This window comes from Berghia stephanieae, chromosome 6 (genome assembly GCF_034508935.2).
Source record: "Berghia stephanieae isolate SIO BIC M18660-M18661 chromosome 6, UCSD_Bste_1.3, whole genome shotgun sequence".
Lineage (NCBI taxonomy): Eukaryota > Metazoa > Mollusca > Gastropoda > Nudibranchia > Aeolidiidae > Berghia > Berghia stephanieae.
In genome coordinates, this window is record NC_088365.1 from 51923322 (window position 1) to 51944933 (window position 21612).

General features: G+C 35.1%; 1 protein-coding gene across 3 annotated transcripts in view; it reads left to right on the forward strand.

Annotated features, from left to right (window-relative positions):
* Positions 1–13277, forward strand: part of LOC144975234 (protein-serine O-palmitoleoyltransferase porcupine-like) — a 28167-nt gene extending 14890 nt beyond the window's left edge. For 2 of the 3 annotated variants that reach the window (XM_078919128.1, XM_078919129.1), the window contains 10 exons: positions 1282–1325; positions 1955–2142; positions 3544–3650; positions 4259–4378; positions 4849–4943; positions 6098–6174; positions 7986–8049; positions 8741–8826; positions 10963–11067; positions 11939–13277. In XM_078919128.1, the coding sequence (XP_078775254.1) occupies positions 1282–1325; positions 1955–2142; positions 3544–3650; positions 4259–4378; positions 4849–4943; positions 6098–6174; positions 7986–8049; positions 8741–8826; positions 10963–11067; positions 11939–12037 (985 nt within the window). In that variant the 3' untranslated portion in view covers positions 12038–13277. The remainder of the gene's footprint in view (positions 1–1281; positions 1326–1954; positions 2143–3543; positions 3651–4258; positions 4379–4848; positions 4944–6097; positions 6175–7985; positions 8050–8740; positions 8827–10962; positions 11068–11938) is intronic. The other variant, XM_078919130.1, reaches the window with a different exon arrangement.
* The last annotated feature ends 8335 nt before the right edge of the window (positions 13278–21612 follow it).

Below are 21612 nucleotides of genomic sequence, written 5' to 3' on the forward strand. Positions count from 1 at the left end.
GTATACTATATTATTATATTTATTATTAATGTGCTCTACAAATGATAAATGTATTGTTATTATTATTAATCTTGTAATCAAACACATAGTCTTCACAGCTCCAAGTGCTTGGCTCAGGGTCCCAAATATTTTGCATCACTGAACAAAATGAAAACATGAGTTTATACATTACATATGTTGTACTTTTAAAAATTTCATTTCGGTTCTGGTGTATCGGGGTACTTTGGAATCAATTAATGTATCAATTAATAAAAGATTCCTACATGGCATCAGATTTAGTAAATGAGTTATTTTTAGTGTCAATTAAATTAACACCATGAGCTAGCTAATGTACAGTGAAAATAACAAATTTTATAAATCGATAGTCATGAAATAATACCATTATTTTACCCCAACATTTTATTCCACCCCTCCCATTGGAAAACCCTATCATTTATTAGTAAATATGTAATTGTTTAATAATGCTTTGAACGCGTTGAATAACATTTTTATTCAACGATTGCAGAATATTTGCACATATTTCATTGGTGTGAAATAAAATGTAAAAGACAGCTGATTGGCAATTAATAATAATCATTTGGTGCGCATGAATACAAATCCAACATTTTTATATTTTTTGGGGTCAAATTTTCCTTTAAGCAAAAGGAGAAAAATACAAATTATGGTGAATAGAAGTACTACTACCATACAATTGGTCACGAAATATCTATTAGATCTTATGTGGCGGGTGGAATAAACGTATTCTTTCATTTCTTTGTATTTATTGAACTAGTTCTTTTATTATCATGCAATAACACATACTCGCAAGCTTGTAGTGTTATTGGGCATGATAAAAGATAACTCGCTTAATAAATACAAAGAATTGAAAGACTCGTATATTCAAAAACTTTTAACATTGCATCTCATACATAATACAATTATACTGAGATCGTACTGATCAAAGAACAGAATCTATGAGAACAAAATTGTTTTTTAGACAAAAATCAATGGAGCAAAAGTCAAAGAGTCCAAAACCTTATTAAAATATATTTTTTGTATTTTTTTTTTGCTACATTAAAAAGACCCTCAGAGACAGTAGTGTCATGGATCTGGAGTTTATCCCAGTTTCTATAGCGTGAAACGGAAACGTAAGTTTCTCTTCCATATGATTTAGATGTGATGCTGCAAATAAAGTTTGATTAAAAGGCATTTGAAAAATATTGACTGATTTTATTTTTTTTTCTTCTTGGTTTTTAAGTTTTGTTTGTTATGGATTTTACTTTTTGTTTCTATTATTTTCAGTGAATTATTCTTTGTGAAGACATCAGACTGGCATAAAGTTCGAGGTAAATGACGTGTTCATCATCTTACTCTTCCTCCTATTTCTCTTCTTCTTCTTCTTCTTCTTCTTCTTCTTCTTCTTCTTCTTCTTCTTCTTCTTCTTCTTCTTCTTCTTCTTCTTCTTCTTCTTCTTCTTCTTCTTCTTCTTCTTCTTCTTCTTCTTCTTCTTCTTCTTCTTCTTCTTCTCCTCCTCCTCCTCCTCCGTCTCCATCTCTTTCTTCTTCTTGCAGAAGTCACACAGGTTTAAAAAAAAAAAGATTTTTCTAAAATTCACCTTTCTCACACTTATACAGTAAGAGTGGGATGCCCTCTATTGATGCATTGCGTTTAGATAAAATACTCATAACATCCACCAACCAGATTTAGCATACCAACACACAACAAAACTATGTGTAACCATAAACGTTTATAGTCTGATTGATACAATTTAGTAAGAACTACTCATAAAAATGTCTGGCTAAAAAGAATAACAAAGAGCTGAGTAACGTCAACTTCATTCCTTCTATATGTGTCTGTCTGTACATTTATTATTCATCACCTAAACTGTCTTCACATGATATGGTTTAGTTTTAGGCATTGGGTCACATATTACTATTTTTTTTATTTTTCACCTCTTATTTATTTTCCTTTCAAGGTGCACAAATTATACTGTCAATGAAAATCATCTCTTTGGCATCGGACATCTCCTCTGGCAAAATATCCCTTCTTCCCAACATTCTGGAGTATACTGGCTACTGCTTCAATGTTGGCTCTGTCATTTTTGGCCCATGGATCAGTTACGAAGATTACATGAGGCTTTTGACCGACTACGACAGTCCTATAGTAAGAAATTTTCACTTATCTTTTTGCATAGCAGGGAAATTTGAAATATTTATTTTATATATATGATAAGTCATAATATTCCTCATGGATTCATCGAAGATGATTTTTCATGCAATCTATTAACGTTGTGAGAATAAAAATAAAGCGAATATCAAAATTCTTTAAAAAAGCCATTGATCAAGAATTGATACCATAGTATAGTAAATGAAAGTGATGGCAGAAAATATGTTAGTCATGTCTGTAAATTTCGTTTTTTGATCATTAAGATATATTGTTTCAATGCTGGTCAGGTACTTATTTTACACCTGGGTACGGTGAGAGAATGTGAGTAAAGAGCCTTTTCCAAGGACTCAACTATGCGTTGAGCGAGGCTCGAACCCAGGACCTTCTGATCTGAAAGTGAGTGTCATACCACAAGACCCCATAGCCGCACAAGCATTTGCTAATTTCCGTTTCATGCTATAGAAACTGGGATAAACTCCGGCTCCATGAAACTACTGTCTCTGAGGGTCTTTTTAATGAAAAAAAAAAAAAAAAAAAAATTGGATGTGGGTGTCTGCCTTTTGCCATGCAAGCGCAAATGACCAACAAAGACTAACCTGGACTCATGTGAATGTGAATACAAGAACACAAAGAAAGTATTTCTGTATAATTTCTTCAGATATTGATACAGCATAACTTCCCAAATGTCTGTGAATGTTATCAATGTTTTGTGATGGTTACCCTTGCTGAGGAGTTGTATATTTTCGATAAATTGTCCTGTGAAAGACCTTCTTTCAGTATTCACGTCAAATATATTTTAAAGCTGTTTATGCTTTAATTTCCACTCAAGGCATCCCAAATTATTCTAATAAATTTTAGGTCCCGACTGTAGCTAGGCCTTGGTAGCACTGATACTTTTTAAGATGAAAATCACTCTCTGTGATCCTTGCACTGTGTTTGGACTCATTTTCTGCTACTAGAATCCGTTCATTCCACAAAAGTATCTATGCTGAAGGAAGGAAAAGATTAATACATATATCGTTCAGTGGCGGAATCGTTAGAAAATCTGGAGAATGGTGTGGTTTCCTCATTTCTCTCAACATGTGGAATTTAGGAGCCTTTTTTCCAGCTATGCTATTTTCAGGTGCATTATTGAAAATATTGGGTAGTAGAAAAGGAAGATGACTTGAAAAGAAATAGTGTGCTAAACGTTTTAGGATATGCACATCTACAACTCTTAACAAACCCTTTCCCTGTGCAGGCGATAGTCAAAATGCAATTAATATTAGATAGTGTCTGTTACTTTTTTTTTTTTTTTTTTTTTTGACCAGAGCTTCTAAGTTTGGGTAAAGGACCTATATTAGTTTACTAACTCTTTCAAGCTTTAATATTTTATTTTAACCTCATTTTAACTTGTAGAGCTTCAAGTGGGTGTTTCAAGTCTTGTTGAAGGTGATAATCGCAGGTGTCTGCTTGCTCTACTCCAACTGTGGTACTCATTGGATCATCATGGATAATGCATTCAGGTACATTTATGTTAGTGACCTAATGGTTGATTGATGGGCCCCAAACAAGATTGGGTATTCTCACACTGGTCATTCCCTACCCCTTTCTTGACCCCCCCCCCCCCTTCATTGTATGCTTGTTCTACTCCATGGTACTCATTGGATTAGTGACCCAATGAATGATTGATGGGCCCTAAACTAATTGGTTAATTCTCACACTGATTATTCACTACCCCTTTCTTGACCCATCAACCCCTCTCTACCCACCCCCCCCCCCCCCCCCCCTCTCTCTCTCTCTCCCTCCGTGTTTTGTTGCTTTTTATAAGAACTAAAGAAGAACCCACAACATTTGTGGGGATATCAAGGCTATTACGAACAAGTAGTCATCAATTATAGAAATGAACATAGATCAAGACCAATATTTTGAGCCATTAATGATCAAAATTGGTCAGGCTTCCCAACATCCAAGATTGAAAAAGGTTTACAAATTATTCGTATTTTTAGATTTGAAGGTAATTCTGTGCTTGTCGGCAAATATTTAAAATGAGCTGTATGTACTGAACAATTTTTTTCTGTCTTTTCTTTCTTTCTATCTTTAAAATGGATGTTTATACTTATGTGTTTTGCAGATGGTTGCTGGCTTACAGGGATGCCCAATCTTTCCGATTCAGCCATTACTTTATCAGTTTTACATCGGATGCCTCAGCCACTCTTTCTGGGTTGACAAAACAAGACAGTTTGTGGGATGGGTAAGAACATTTGAATTGAATGGCAGTTTTTATTTGATTTGATTAAATCCTTTTTAAAAAATTGATAATGAATAAAAGTATATTATTATTGGTTATTATGTCATATATCATATCATATATCATATCAGTTGTATTTACAATGGACCAATTGTTTTTTAAATGTCCTTAAAACATAAGGATATTGTACGTTACACATTGCATATTCTTGAAGATAAAAATATTAAATGGGGAGAAACAGATAATAATACAGAAAATTAAAAAAAAAGTTTTTGTTATCTGTTTATTCAGACACATATGAAAAATAAAATTGTAACTAAGATCCTATTTTTCTCTTTTTAAATCATAGATTGGGGAGAAACAGATAATAATACAGAAAATTAAAAGAATTTTTTTGTCATCTGTTTATTCAGACACATATATGAAAAATAAAATTGTAACTAAGATCCTATTTTTCTCTTTTTAAATTATAGATCGGTCTCAAGACCACAGACTATTGAGCTACCACGGTCTCTTGTGGAGGTGGTCACTAACTGGAATCTACCCATGCACTTCTGGCTCAAGACTTGTAATTAATGTCATTTTAAAAATAAAATCATTAATTTTAAGTATTCATCTGTGCTATCCCAGACTCTGGGTGGGCTCTTTTTACCTCCCATTACACGTGGAGAGGTCACCTCTACTGTTTCTTTTCTCCCCATATATATTCTTTTCTAATTTGCTTTCTGTCGTCTTGGTAAGGCCTTGTCTCCCATACCCATAATTTCATGTTTGATATGACAAAGGCACAAACCAACATATTAACGTGTTTGTGTTTGTGTGTGCATCATGTGTCGACATGCTTGTGAATTTCAGTGAATCTTTGCACACACAATACACACTCGAATAATTTTTTTAAAACTTGAGCTTTTATATAGCGCAGTATCCACTAAATGTGCTCAAAGCGCTTTACAAGGGGTCCCTTAACATGTAGGACGGGACATGACGCCTGTTGACGATATTACCATTTTTTTTTGGACAGAGACAACACTGTTAACGGTCAGGTAGTCATTTTACACCCGAGTACGGTGAGAGAATGTGAGTAAAGAGCCTTCTCCATGGACTCAACTATGCGCTGAATGAGGCTCGAACCCAGGACCTTCCGATCTGAAAGCGAGTGTCATACCACTAGACCACATCGTCGCACAATAATATAGCTAATGTTTTCTTAATTGTGGCAAGTGAATGTATTGCGCGATGAGGAGACTAGAAGATGGGAGAGGTGGGGGGGGGGGGGGGGGGGGGGGGGGAATGTATTGCGCGGGTGAGGAACTGGAGAGGAGATGGGAGAAAGTGTGGGGGGGGGGGGGGGGGAGGGGGGAAAGGGAGGTGGAATGATTGAAGGATCAACTTTCATTACCCTGACTACCGTAGTTGCCCAACTCCAGATTGATTGGTTTATCGTATCTGGACTAACTCCAGATTGAGGAGTTTATCCTAAATGTTTTAAATAACTAATAATTTAGAGCAGAAAAATCGGGACCAGCCACAGAGTTTGTTTTAAGCAAGAGTTTTTTTTTGTTAAGAAAATTAGAATATGGCTGCTTGGATTGTTTTTATGGTGCAACAATCAGCCCACAATATGTTATGAATGTCAAGGTTTTGGTAGGGAGATTTTGTTTTATTCAAGGTGACTGGTTTTCAAAGAATAATTTGAATATAAGTACTGCTTTTGTTTTTCAGATGTTTTCAAGCCAATTCGTCCTCACGGTGCCTTTCTAGCTGTGATTATTACCTATGTTGCTAGTTCATTATTACATGTAAGCAACCTTAATACGTTATTATTATATCATTCTGGCTTATGAATTTGGTAAATTTAGCTAAAAGTTTTCTGCATTATGATGATTGAACAGAAGCCATGCATGGGATTCCGGGATTTTGGGATTTTCTCAGTAATTTTCCACTGATCTTGAGGCTGCTGAGTTGAAGAACTGCAGAAAAATCACCATCATATCTTGTGTCATTTTTAGACACCCGTGCCCTGAAACAAATTTTGACAACACTCCCTAAACAGACTGGTGACAAATGTCGAAAGTGACACAAGACCAGCGATGGTCCTAGATGAATTGATGGTGGAAAGTTGATGAGGCCAAAATATTTGAGTCATTAATTACTTTGGCGTAGTAGCCTCTCTCTCTCTCTCTCTCTCTCTCTCTCTCTCTCTCTCTCTCTCTCTCTCTCTCTCTCTCTCTCTCTCTCTCTCTCTCTCTCTCTGTCTCTCTCTCTCTCTCACACACACACACACTCTTCTCTCTCTCTCTCTCTCTCTCTCTCTCTCTCTCTCTCTCTCTCTCTTCTTTCTCTCTCTCTCTCTCTCTCTCTTCTCTCTCTCTCTCTCTCTCTCTCTCTCTCTCTCTCTCTCTCTCTCTCTCTCTCTCTCTCTCAATATATATATGTATATACCTCTCAAACTCAAACTCTCTATCTCTCTCTTTCCCTTATCCTTAACCACCTGTTCTCTCTTCAGGTTTATAGAACTCTAGAACTCACTGGTTACTGAAAGATAATACATTAAGCAAGAGTAATAGACTTAGAAACCAATTATCAGACTTAATTTTAAATTTACTACTTTGACTGACCACTAACTCAATAATTATAATAATAATGCTGAAAACTTATATGGCGCTATAACTCTGAGACACCAGACTCTAAGCACTTAAATTACAAATTACTTTGGTTAAAACATACTCATTCACACACACAATCATACACACAACACACAACACAAACCAGATAGACCTATCTTGCTTCTCATACCATCTACTAAAGACGAAACAGATAAGCAAATGTTTAAAAATAGACAAAGATTCTTGCAGAACTTGCAGTCACAAAGATATTGTAATATTCTTGGTAAAGTATTAACAAATACTTTCTGGGTTTGTTTTTTTTAGCCTAAAGTTTATCGTTATCTCTTGATGCAGGAGTGGTAAAATTAATATTGTGGGCGGTCAAAATTGTTTGGGGAAAGGCCAATTCATTTAATATTTAGAAAAATTAAAACTATGTCTAATGATAAGATGTAGGTACAATACTATTAGTAATAGATTACTTAATATCACAAAACTATTAATCTTATGTGTTATTTTTGTATTCGAATTGACTCTGACAGATGAGCCGATATAGTTTCCTCCTTTTTGCAATTATCATCACTGTTTTATTAGGGATCAAATGCTATTCAATAATTAAAAAGGTACTCAGATCTGGTCTTCAAACTACTTTTGGTCATAAAATATTTGCATGGTGGTGGATTGCTAATTTTTACACACCAATAATTTGGTTGCAGTTTATCACAACTGACAAAATTAGAGTTGAATTAATCTTACTGATATAATGATAGATATTTACAATTGTCATCTGTAGTAACAAACAAATGAAAAGAAGAAAATTGGAGAATCCAGGGTGAGGTTTATGAAAAGTAATTGAAAGTTGCCATTTTGAAGACTGTATATACAAAACCAAAACAAAACCATTTATTCAAATCATTGAATGCTGCAATGTGAGCACCTATAAAATGGATTGTACACTTAGCTCATATATATATATAATCTGTTTGTTTCCTTTTATTTTTCAGGGTTTGAATTTCCAACTTTCAGCAGTTTTGTTGTCTCTAGGTTTTTATTCCTACACAGAATATGGTAAGCACCCAGAACAAAAGGATGTAGTGTTAGCAGATGTAATTTGAAATTGCTGATTTTTCTTCAATCAATTCTTAAATATCTTGTTATGCAATGATAGGATATTAGAATTCTATTTATATTATATATGAGAATTGTATGGGAATTCTTGCTCTCCAACAAAAAAAAAAGGTAGTCCTTCAGAGCCATTGGCCCATGGAACCAGAGTTTATCCCCGTTTCTATAGCATGCTATGGACACAAGCGATTGCTTTCTTCCCTTTGGATGGGGTGCTAGTCTATTGCAAAATACTTTCTGCCAGAGCTAACAGACCCAGCTACCCAATCACTGCTGCGTGGACACGGGGGTTGGAATAATGAAAAATAAACAAACTCTGCTTCACCTGGGATCGATCTCAGTCCCTTTGTGTGCGCTCTTCCAATTGAGCTTTTCAGGGTTTCACTCCTCAACAAAAACCTGATAAATTCTCATTCCCTTAATCAACAATCTTGTTGCCAAAAGTAATTTACAAAGATAACCAAAGAAAAACCCTAAAAAATAAATAATATTACTGACACCCAATTCATGAAATTGTATTGGCTGATTAGACAAAAAAAATAAGCATGATCTTGAATACCAAATAATTTTCTCTTTCTTTAACCAATGTCACAAACTTTTTATGTCTGCATATCTTACTTTTATTCAATTTCAGTATTGCGTAGACGATTGTCACAAATTTTTGATGCTTGCATTCAGGCAAGAAAATGTAAAGAAAAGTGTGATCACAAGTATCAAGCGGTGAGTTTTCATTGCAAGTAATCTTGTATGATTGGTTTATCTGAATGTTTGGAGTTCTTGACTGGAAGGGAAACAGTCAAAATATCACTTGGAGGGAAACAGTCAAAGTATCATTATAGTTTTGGGAGATGATTTTTTTCCCCCTTGTAAATCATATCTCTGTTATGTATTGTTAGTTATGCATTCTGTAAGCATTTGAGTGGGATCCTGTGCTGGTGTCTGGATGAGACTTTAAGTTGATCTCGAACTAAGTACATTGATGGTATGCTCTTGGAATCTACATTTGTTCACTATTTGAACCAATTCCCCTTTGTCTTACTTTTTCTTGAGTGCTTTGGTAAATCTAGAATATTTTGACCATTCCATTTTCTTCATTTCACTGGTGCTGATATGACCTGAATGTGTCGCAAGCGCCCTAAAATCTTTAAAAACAAGCAACCAATTTCTCTCTTTGTTTTGGACTGAGATTGCTTGTTTTTCCCCTGGTCTTGGTGGAAATCCTGAGCTGGGAGGGAGACAGTGAAATGTAATGAATCTTTTTTGAGAGATGATGTTTTTTCTCTCTAAGTAAATCACCTCTCTGTTACTGTTATGATCTATTATAATTATTAGTTTTGAATACTGTGTATTTTTAAATGATACTTTGTAAACATTTGAGCATATCCTTCATAGCAGGATCCTTTGTTTGTGCCTGGATGGGACTATTAGGTCTTCCACCTGTGCTTGTGTCTGGATGAGACTTTGAGATGATCTCAAACTAAGTACTTTGATTGTGTGCTCGTGGAATCTAAATCTGTTTCCTATTTGAACAAATTCCCTTTTGTCTTACCTTTTCTTGTGTGCTTCAATTATTCTAGAACTTTACACTATCCCATTTTCTTCCTTTTTACTGGCGCCGATATGACCTTAATGTTTTGCAAGCGCCGTAAAACCCTTAAAAACAAAAATTAAACAAACAACCAGACTGCTTTATGACATAGAATCACAAACTGCCATGGTGCTGCTTTTCTAAAAAAAAACTGAAGCTTTCAATGAAGTAGTCTGATAGTACTTGGCTTGGCCACAAACTAAACTGGATTGATAAGAACTATTTCTCCTTTGATATCGAGGATTCGTTATTATGTGCGGCTATGTGGTCTAGTGGTATGACACTCGCTTTCGGTTTGGTAGGTCCTGGCTTCGAGCCTCGCTTGGTGCATAGTTCGAGTCCTTGGAAAAGGCTCTTTACTCACATTCTCTCACCGTATTCAGGTGTAAAATGAGTACCTGGCTGTTAACAGCGTTGTCTCTGTCCGAAAAATGATAATATCGCCTAACAGGTGTCATGTCCCGTCCTAAATGTTAAGTATTGCTGTTGGCCAAGGACCCCTTGTAAAGCACTTTGAGCACAATAAGTGGATATTGCGCTATATAAAAGCTCCATTTTTTAATTAAATTTTTGTTTTTTTATTACCAGTAAAAGTTAAATAGTCCTTCATAGTCATAAGCCCATGGGGCTGGAATTTATCCCAGTTTGCATCACATTTAAAGGACAATAGCAATTGCTTGCTATCCTTTAGATAGGAAGCTAGTCTATTGCATAGTACTTTCCACCAAATGTGAGAGACGCAGCTACTCAATCACTGCTCGATGGGCAGAGGGGTCAGAAAAAGTCTTTAACTGCATCTGGGAATGATACTGGGCCCTTTGTGTGTGGAGCGCATGCTCTACCAACTGAACTATCTGCACTCCCTTCAGTAAATGTTGCTGTGTGGTCTTGTGGTATAACACACCGCTTTCAGATTGGAAGGTCCTGAGTTCGAGCCTCGCTTGGTGCATAGTTGAGTCCTTGGAAAAGACTCTTTACTCACATTCTCTCACCGTACTCAGGTGTAAAATGAGTACCTGGCTGTCTACAGCGTTGTCTGTCGGAAAAATTGTAATATCGTCTAATAGGTGTCCTGTCTCGTTCTATATTTTACGTGTTGCTGTTTGTCAGGGGCCCTTTGTAAAGCACTTTGAGCACATTTAGTGGATATAGCACTATATAAATGCTCTAAAATAAGTAAAATAGAAATAAATAAATGTTAGCATTGAGATAACTGGCAATGGATTACAAATGATTTATATAATTGATGTTGTTTTTCTTTCCCACAGCTAAATCCATTGGTGATATTCGTCAACCTTTGCTTCACTCTTCTAGCCATATTCCATCTTGCCTACCTTGGCCTTATGTTTGATAGCAGTGACGATCAGGTGAAGGTATGGAATATATATTCTATTGCGGTTATGTAGTCTAGTGTTATGACTTTCGCCTTTGGATTGGAAGGTCTTGGGTTCGAGTAGTCCCGCTCTGAGCAGTGCATAGTTGAATCTGTGTGGAAAAGTCTCTTTACTCACATTCTCTCACCATACTCAGGCGTAAAATTAGTACCTGGTGGTTAACAGGGTTGTCTCTGTCTTAAAAGAATTGTAATATCGCCTAACACTAACATGCGTCATGTTTCGTCCTACATGTCATGTTGCTGTTAGTTAGTGACCCCTTGTAAAGTGCTTTGAGCACATTTAGTGGGTATTGTGCTATATAAAGAGCTCAAGTTAAGCCAAACTTACTTACAAGATCTTGTCACCCCCTCTGGAGTTTAGGCTGCCAATGATACACCGTAATGTACTCCAGACCTGTACTGTGTGTATGTATGAAACGGTGTCAGACAAAACAGAAAGAAAAATACAATCCTCATACGCCCCCCCCCCCCCCCCCCCCCCCCCCCCCCCCCCCCCCCCCCCCCCCCACCACCAAAAAAAAAAAAAATTAAAAAATTTTAAAAGCCTCAAAAAAACCAAAAAAAAAACAAACCAAATAATATCTATGGTGTAATGGTAGCACATCTGACCTGTAATGCGGAGGTCTAAAGTTTGATCCCCAGTTGAGGCAGGTGAATATTTTGGGATGATATTCTTACCACTTTGTCTGGCTTTGTTTCAGATTTTTGTCTTTTAATCATAAAATTTTAGTTTGGATTGATCCAATTATTTAAAACAAGCATTGTTAAAAATGCCAAATGTTTGAAGATGGTGTGGCTTAAAAAATAATAATAATTGATTTGCTTCTGGTTTTGTTCTTATTTTTCAGGGTTATACCATGTGGCATACACTTGACAAGTGGGCAAATTATGGGTATTTGAGCCATTTTGTGGCTTTGGGATCATTCATCTTCTACTGGCTTATCTAACGGTTATGTTATTTCTGCAATTTGTTTTGTTAATTAAATCAAATTAATACAAGATGGTAGCTGCTTTAACAAGAAGATGGCGATGGGTAGAACCAGAAGTGCTTGATCTATTACTTAACTCTTTCAACACTGACACTATATTTACATTTCCGTCACAAAAGGGCTGACACCTTATTGAGGCAGCATGAGAATGACAAGCAAAGACAAAGCGACATTTGAATTCGGCGCAGAATCTCAATTAAAATACCACCCCCTAGGGCCAATTGAATGTTCTGATGAAAGAAATGATACCATTGCTTCAATTTATAGTACTTTTGTAGAAAGTAGGATTGGATTACATTATTATCTTTGCCTTTCAAGACTAGCTGCACTGTGCGACCATTGGCCTGTAGAACAGATTCTGCTCTGGCCGCACAGTGCGGCCAATGGTGCTGAAAGAGTTAATGCTACTTACAAACGGACAAAGTTAATTGTGCTAATCTGCTGGAAACAGTAGACAGTACAAAGTGTTAACAAAAATGAATATAACAGCTTTAAAAAGGAAATGTTTTGGTCTTTCTGCCATCATTAAACTCGACTGAGACCTTTCTCCCTATGTTTTAGTTGTTTTTCTTGTCAGATAAAGAGCCATCAACCTTATGAATTCAGAGTTTTGTAATTTTTAAATCTGTTTTATTCATTTTGCTCATTACAAACTGTCTCTAGGATTGAGTGAGTTAAAGTTATAAACTGTCTTGTTCAGTACAAATTGATCACTCCTACCATGCCAAAGTCGTTGGTTAGTCTGTGTGACAAAGTAAGATTAGGTATTAGTCTATGCATACAGTATTTATGGAAGGTTACCATCATTAACATCATTCATTGTATTATTTTAAAATGAGAGATTTCCTGATGGATACTTGGTTGGGGATGCCATGTTTTGTTGTTGTTTTTTTGTTTGTTTTTGTTTACATCGTTATAACTTAAAAGTTTGACAACATGAAAAAAATCTCTGACTTATTTTGTAGATAACATTTTAATGCCTCTTCTGTAGTATCAGCTTTTATTTATCTCTAGCTTAAATGAAAAAAAAATATTCATAATGGATGTTTGTTTGGAGAATACCATTTATTTATTTTTTCGACATCATTAAACGTTTGATAATAAGAAAATTTCAAGACTTATTTTTTCAGATACCATTATAATGTCACTTCATTAGTACTGTAAAACATGTTTTAACAAAAGCCAATGGGGGGGGGGGGGGGGGGGGGGGGGTGCATTTTACACCCTATGATCTTTTAACTTTTTTGTCATCCTTCTCCCTGGTGTTGATTTTAAAAATTTGTAACAGCACTCCAGCAGTCCTTAAGACAAATAACTAAACTAGTTTGTTGTTGGGACTTTTAGGTGCTCTCAAGCAGAAAACAAGGAACCTTCTGATGCTTATTTGAACTAGTCCCACTTTGTCTCATTAAAACTTGTGTGTTCGTAAGTGCGTACCTGAACTATCCAATTGTCTTCATTTTACTGGCGCTAAAATGCTTAAAATGTCATGCAAGCATTGTGAAACCCCTGCCTTAAAAACAATCAAAACAAACATTAAAGCTGAATGGTTTTTTTTCAAGGATTATCCTTTATTCCCATAATTGTTTTACTGACATATTTATGCTAATGTTAATTTCTCTTTTTTCTCTCTTTACTTTAATGACCTCTGAATGAATTGGGACTTGTGGAATTATAAGATGTTAATGATATATATATATATATATACATACAATTGTTTTCAATTAGATTTGTCTTTTTTGCCATACAGCATTTATATTTCTTAATTTTTTAATTTTTTTCTGGTGCTCTCTGCTTTATATTTGGATTTTTTATGCTTTTGTCAAATTTCATTCTATACCTATAACATTCTATCGGTTTTGTTCTGACTCAGATACATTATTATTTATTTATTTATTTATTTATTTATTTTATTAATGAATCTCTTCATATTGGTGTTGATTGTTTTTTTTTTGTTTTTGTATTTTTGTTGTTGTTGAAAAAATATGTATGTGAGTGTGTTAAGGACAAATGTTTTTAAGGATAATGTACGGAAATATTTTCAGGAAATTGTAAGCAAATGTTTTAAGGAAAATGTATGCGCAAGAGTATTTATGAAAATAACCGCAGGCGTTTTCAGGAAAATGTATTTGGCTGAAAAAGGACTTTGAGTATGAAATGTTTTGTATTAAGTATTAAATTATTTTTTTTTAATCTCTTAAATTTTCAGTTTTGTGTACTGAGTGGGGTTCCTGACCTCCGATAGTGGGCAGGGAGGTACTTACTGTCTCTATATCTGTTTTTCAACTTGCTTTCTGTCTTTGTCTTGGAATGAGATTACTTGGTTTTGTCCTGGCCTTGGCCGGATACCCTGGCTGGGAGGGAAACAGTCAAATGTATGCTTAGTTTTGGGAGATGATATTTTTTTCATTGGAAATCATCTCTCTGTGTGTTATGTATTATTATATTTGTTGTTTTGAATTTAAATGTAAGCATTTGAGTGTATTCCTCTTGGTAGGGACCTGTGCTCGTGTCTGGATGAGACTTTTAGGTGATCTCAATCTAAGTACATTGATGTTATGCTCTTGGAGTCTACACCAATTCCCTATTAGTACCACTCCCCGTTGTATTTCCTTTTCTTGGATGCTTTAATTGTAATTCTAGGACTTTTTTACTATCCCATATTCTCCCTTTTTACTGGCGCTGATATGACCTAAATGTGTTGCAAGCGCTGTAAAACCCTTAAAAACATACAACATTTCAGTTTTGTTGAGCATTTTTGTGACCAAGTGATCTTCATTCGAACATCTCTTAAAGGTTTTGTTGACAGTTGTTTCTGGAAGAGCACACCAATCTTTGTTGGATAAGGGGCGCAAATAATAAATTTTTAACAATATTTTAGTTGGCCGACTATTGTTTCCATGTTTTTGAGTTGGGTTTTCCTTTGAGTGTGTGGGTTGAAATTATGGACAAAATGAGTCAAATTTACAATTCTTTTTGTTCTTCCCCTATTTGATTATTATTATTATTATTATTATTATTATTATTATTATTATTATTATTATTATTATTATTATTATTATTATTATTATTATTATTATTATTATTATTATTTCTTTCTCTAACTGTTTCCAATTTTATAATGATGCATCTAACTGTTAAGGAAATATTATTTTTTTCTTCTTTAATTAAGCTTAGTTTTCTTGAAGATCAATTGATATTTGGATAAAATGTCTGATTGTCATTGAGTTAAAAAATAAAAAAAATAAAAAATTTTTTTTTGGGGGGGGGGGGAACCTGTTGCTGTAAACACACGATATTCATCATTTGATGAGCCACAGGAAAAGAACTCTTTTGTACATCAATATATATTTACCCTTTTATATAACTTACCGATTTAATGTAAAATAATATTATAGGTCAAATTTAATTTATATTAATATTGTTTTTAAATTGAAATTTTTAAAGTCTTGCTTACAATCAAAAGTTGTGGAAAATGATAAGTCTATTATCAATGACAGATCCTATATTATATGGTTTGTACTATTTTGATTCACTAACATCATGCACTTAAATACTTGCCTAAATTAACAAAGAATTTGTGACAATCTTTCAAATGGTACAATATTATGAAATATCAAATATACATTATAAAGTGCCTTTGCCTGCTAAATTATGATTTGTTACTCGATGAACCGTTCTGTGATATTCTGTTGTTATTGTACAGTCATGATTGATTTTATGTGTGTGTCGTTGAAAATATTTTGAGTGTGCTCCTTTGGTGCTCACTTTACAATAACGTCTATTATTGACATAGGGTGTGTTTTCAGTCTTGGAGGGGTTCCTGACCTCTCATAGTGAGCAGGGAGGTCACATACTGTGTCTTCTATACCATTATATTATCTGTTTTCCAACTTGCTTTTTTTTTTTCATTGAGTTGGAATGAGATTGTCAGAGTCCTTGGCTGGGAGGGAGACAGTCAAATGTACAGCTGCAGTTTTGGGAGATGATACTTTTATTCTTACTGGGTGGGGATCCTGACCTCCCATAGCGGGCAGGGAGGTCCATACTGTGTCTTCTATCCCCTTATATCTGTTTTCCAACATGCTTTCTGTCTTTGTCTTGAAATGAGGTTACTTGATTTTGTCCTGGCCCTGGTTGGAGTCTTGGCTGGGAGGGAAATAGTCAAATGCATAGTTATTGTTTTGGGAGATGATATTTTTTTCCTTGTAAATCATCTCTCTGTTATGTATTATTATATTTGTTATTTTTAGTGTATAATGTAAGCATTTGAATGTATTCCTCTCTGTTGGATTTTGTGCTTGTGTCCGGATGAGACTTATAGGTGATCTCAAACTAAGTACATTGGTGGTATGCTCTTGGAATCTACATCTGATCCCTATTTGTTCCCAGTTCCCCTTTGTCTTACCTTTTCTTGGGTGCTTTAATTGTAATTCTAGAACTTTTTACTATCCATTTTCTTCCTTTTTACTGGTGCTGATATGACCTAAATGTGTTGCAAGCGCCGTAAAACCCTTAAAAACAAAAAAAACAAAAAACCAACAAACTTTTATTCTTACAAACGTCTGTCTGCTACAGTGGTACAGGTTTCCCGCTGAAAGGGACTGATTGCCTGCACAGAGTGACCACAGTTTAAGGCTGTTGAGATGAATGGTTTGAAGTAATTAAGATGGCCAAAAAAATGTTTGTTTATCATTGTTGTTCAGTATTGCAAGCACTGTAAAATCCGTTAAATAACAAAACATTTGTCTTACTTTTTTTTTTCTTCTTAGTTTGATGTCTATCTTATATAATCTATGAACATAATTTTAACTGGTGCTGAAATGATCAACAAAGTACCTACCTCATCACCGTCCATTTTTTGTTGGTATTTAAATGACTTTAAATCGTTGCAATCACAACATATCTCTTAAAAATAAACATTCAGACGCATCATGAATTTTTTATTTTGAGGACTTTGTACGTACACATCTTGCTCAAATAGTAACGGGAAAATGTATGAATATTTACCGAACTGTGTTCAGCATAAAAGGAGACGCATATGTAATTTGTCAATTTATCTTTTCTAAATTCCTCATTTTATGGCCATTTTCTAACACTTTCTTTCTACAGCTCTTTGAGGAATGTAGCAAATAATTTTGATTTACAATAACATAGTTCTCGGTGGGGTTCTTGACCTCCCATAGTGGGCAGGAAGGTCACTTATTATGTCTTCTATACCCCATTTATCTATTTTCCAACTTGCGTTTTGTCTTTGTCGTGGAATAATATTACTTATTTTGTCCTTTCCCTTGGCTGGGAGGGAAACAGCCATATGTTTAGTGACAGTTTTGGGAGATGATATTTCTGTTGTTGTAAATCATCTCACTGTTATGTATTTTTATATGTGTTGCTTTGCATGTATAATGTAAGCGTTTGAGTTGTTCCTCTTAGGCAGGTCCTGAGCTTGTGTCTGGATGAGACTTTTAGGTGATCTTAAACTAAGTACATTGAGAGTATGCTCTAGGAACCTACATGTTCCCTATTTGAACAATCCCCTTTTGTCTTTCTTTTCTTGTGTGCTTCTTATCGTAAATCAGATTTTTTGACTATCCCATTTTCTTCCTTTTTACTGGTACAGAAATGACCTAAATGTGTCGCTAGCACCGTATGACCCTTAAAAAACTAAAAACGAACAATAGCATAGTTATATTTTCAGCTTTGGCAATTCGCTTTCATTAATATATTTAAATATTTTCTTTTTTTTTTTCTTTTAGATTTGGTTGTGTAATTGCCTGGAACATGCTTGATAAATTTTATGATATGGTTTTACAAACGAGCAGTATTTTTGAAAAATACCTTATGGGTGTTTTGTTTATTTAATTTATACTTAAATATTTTCTTCCTTTTTAAGAGAATTTCAAAAGTCCAATCAGGACAACAGGAGCGTACATGTGTTAATACTTACTTTAGTACTACAGTGAATAGATTCTTCCTAGTACTAATACTTAATATTTCTTTGACCTTAACATAAACGCATTATTACAGTCAAAACTAGTTGAACCGAAATACGAGCGTCAAAATTGTTGTCTTTTTCTAGTGTCTGTGCGTTTTGAGGTTGGGTTGGGGATTTGCATACATTGAGAAGACAACCAGGCTTGTCGGTGGAATTCCCTTTAGAGTGGGGGCACATTGGGCGCCCCATGTTTAACTAGTTCTCACTGTAGATGACACATATTTTGCTTGGAGAGAGAGAGAGAGAGAGAGAGAGAGAGAGAGAGAGAGAGAGAGAGAGAGAGAGAGAGAGAGAGAGAGAGAGAGAGAGAGAGAGAGAGAGGAGTTGATTTCATACAAAGTACTGTAGTATGGTCATGTGAATGAAGATTGTATGTTTAAATAACATTTTACTTTTACAGGTTATGGTGATAATGTATTTATTGGCATTGGTTTGATATTTTTGGGGGTAAGTAATCTTTTTACCTCTTTGACATCAGTGTTGGTTGTACAATTAATATATATAATTAAAATGCATACTTACTTTGAACTGACTTAAATGATTTTCTTTTCATTTTATATTCGTTTGACAAACCTCAATCTTCTCTTGTGGATCAGGGGAGGTCAAGTCTTGATTTTCTGGGTGGGGTTCCTGACCTCCCATAGTTAGCAGGGAGGTATATACTTCTATCCCCATATATCTGTTTTCCAACATGCTTTCTGTCTTTGTCTTGGAATGAGATTACTTGGTTTTGTCCTGTCCCTGGCCGGAGTCCTGGCTGGGAGGGAAACAGTGAAATGCATAATTATTGTTTTGGGAGATGATATTTTTTTCCTTGTAAATCATATTTCTGTTATGTATTATTATTTTTGTTATTTTAAATGTATAATGTAAGCATTTGGGTGTATTCCTCTTTGTTGGGATTTGGGCTTGTGTCCGGATGAGACTTAGGTGATCTCAAACTAAGTACATTGATGGTATGCTCTTGGAGTCTACATCTGATCCCTATTTGTTCCCATTTCCCCTATGTCTTATTTTTTTCTTGGGTGCTTTGATTGTAATTCTAGAACTTTTTACTATCCCATTTTCATCCTTTTTTACTGATATAACCTAAATGTGTTGCAAGCGCCTTAAAACCCTTAAAAACAAAACAATGTGTTGCAGGTGCCGTAGAATCCTACAAAAACAAACAAAACAGAGGAGGTCAAGTGATGATTTTGGGTAGAGTTTTTGGATCTCCCATGGTGGGCAGGAGGTTACTTGCTATATCCTCTATCTCCTTATATCTGTTTTCCCAGTTGCTTTCTTTTGTCTTGGAATGCGATTGCTTGATTTTGTCCTGGACCTAGGCAGTGAGGTACATGCTGTGTCTTCTATCCCCCCATACCCGTTTTCCAATTGTTTCCTGTCATTGTCTTGGCGGGTGGTTGGATGGGAGCATCACCCTTGAATCATATACCTATGATGTTCGCATGGGTGTACGATCCGATAGTGATGTCGTTTCTTCTTCTCTTTACTAGCCTATCCTGCTTCTTTGGTTTGTGATTGTATTTTTGACAGGGGATATATTTTTTTTTTCTGTAAATCTTCTGCCTGTTTGTTCTTGGTTATTTATAATTTAGCTTATGATATCTTTAGGTTATGATTTTGATTTACATTTGTACTATTTTTGTTAGATTGCTTGTTTTTTTGTTTCAGCGGTCTCTCATATAACCTCAATTGTGTTGGAAGAGACCTAAAGCAACAAACAAAAATCATTGTCTTGGAATGAGATTACTTTGTTTTGTCTTGACCCTTGCCGGAGTTCCTTGGCTGGGCGGGAAACAGTCGAATGTATAGTTATAGTTTTGGGAGATGATAATTTTTTCCTTGTACATCGTCTCTCTGTTATGCATTGTATTATGTTTAGTTTACGTATTATATTATATGATTGGTAAACATTTGAGTGTATTCCTCTTAGTTGGGACCTGTGCTTGTGTCTGGATGAGACTTTTAGATGATCTCAAACTAAGTACTTTGACGGTGTGGTCTGGGAATCTATATTCTGTTCCCTGTTTGAAACAATTCCCCTTTGTCTTATCTTTTCTTTTGAGCTTTAATTGTAATTCTAGAACTTTTTACTATCCCATTGTCTTCCTTTTTACTGGCGCTGGTATGACCTTAATGTGTTACAAGCGCTTAAAACCCTTAAAAACATTGTCCTGGATCTTGTAGGAGTCCGTATCTGATGGGGAAACAATCAAAGGTTGAGTATTAGTTTTGGAAGATATTTTTTTACCTTGTAAAATCATCTCTTTGTTATGTATTGTTTTGGGTATATTCTGTAAACATTTGAATGTGTTCCTCTTATTGGTATCCTGTGCTGGTGTCTGGATGAAATTTTTAGGTGATCTCAAAGTGCACTGTCCAGTGTGATCTTGGAACCTTTATCTGTTCCCTATTTGAACCAGTCCCCTTTGTCTTTCTTTTTCTTGGCTACCTTTACTTGTAATTCTAGAATTACTTTTTCTCTATCCCTTGGGATTCCTGACCTCCCATAGTGGGCAGGAAGGCACTTACTGTGTCTTCTATCCACCTATATCTGTTTTCCAACATGCTTTCTGTCTTTGCCATGGAATGACATTACTTGGCTTTGTTCTGGCACAGTCAGTTAGTTTAGGGAGATGATATTTTTTTCCATGTAAATCATCTCTCTATTATTATGCTTCGTATTAATAATAATAATAATAATGGTATAGATTTATAGTGCGCCAAACATCCCTTCATCAGGAGGGCTCTGGGCGCATAACATAGATTAACTTAATAATGAAGCCCTAACACAGTACACGAACAACGCTAATTATACACATAATCAACAGAAAGCCTGTCGGAATAAGAATGTCTTCAATCGACGCTTGAATTCCTCTAGTGAAGACGAAGAACGTATCTCTAGTGGTAGTAAATTCCACACACTTATGTTTTCTTTATATTATATATGATTTGTAAAACATTTGAGTGTATTCCTCTTAGTGGGAACCTGTGCTTGTGACTGGATCAGACTTTTAAGTGATCTCAAACTAAGTACATTGATAGTTGTGCTCTTAGAATCTACTCTGTTCCCTATTTGAACCATTCACCTTTATCTTACTTTTTCCTCCAGTCCTTTTAATTGTTCTTCTTGAACTTTTTACTATCCAATTTTCATCCTTTTTACTGGCGCTGATATAACCTAAATGTGTTGCAAGCGCCGTAAAACCCTTAAAAACAAGCAAACATAGATTTAAGATTTTAATCCAAGTGGGAGCGATCTATAATTAGGTTTTAGTCTGATTTGGTTCTAGCAAACGATTGATCATTTCTTAATTAAAGTAAACACGCTGCTCTGTCTATGAAAGTTGTAAACATACTGATCGGTCAAATTAGAAAAGTAACATATTGTGACGTTGGATATTTCAAGAACTGTGAACGTTTTATTATCTAGGCCATTATGAGCACATCTGCAATGAGACCAATGACTCAAGCACGCGGACAATTGATGTAGATCGTCCCAATTGAAATAGAAAAGAAAGATTACAGAGTT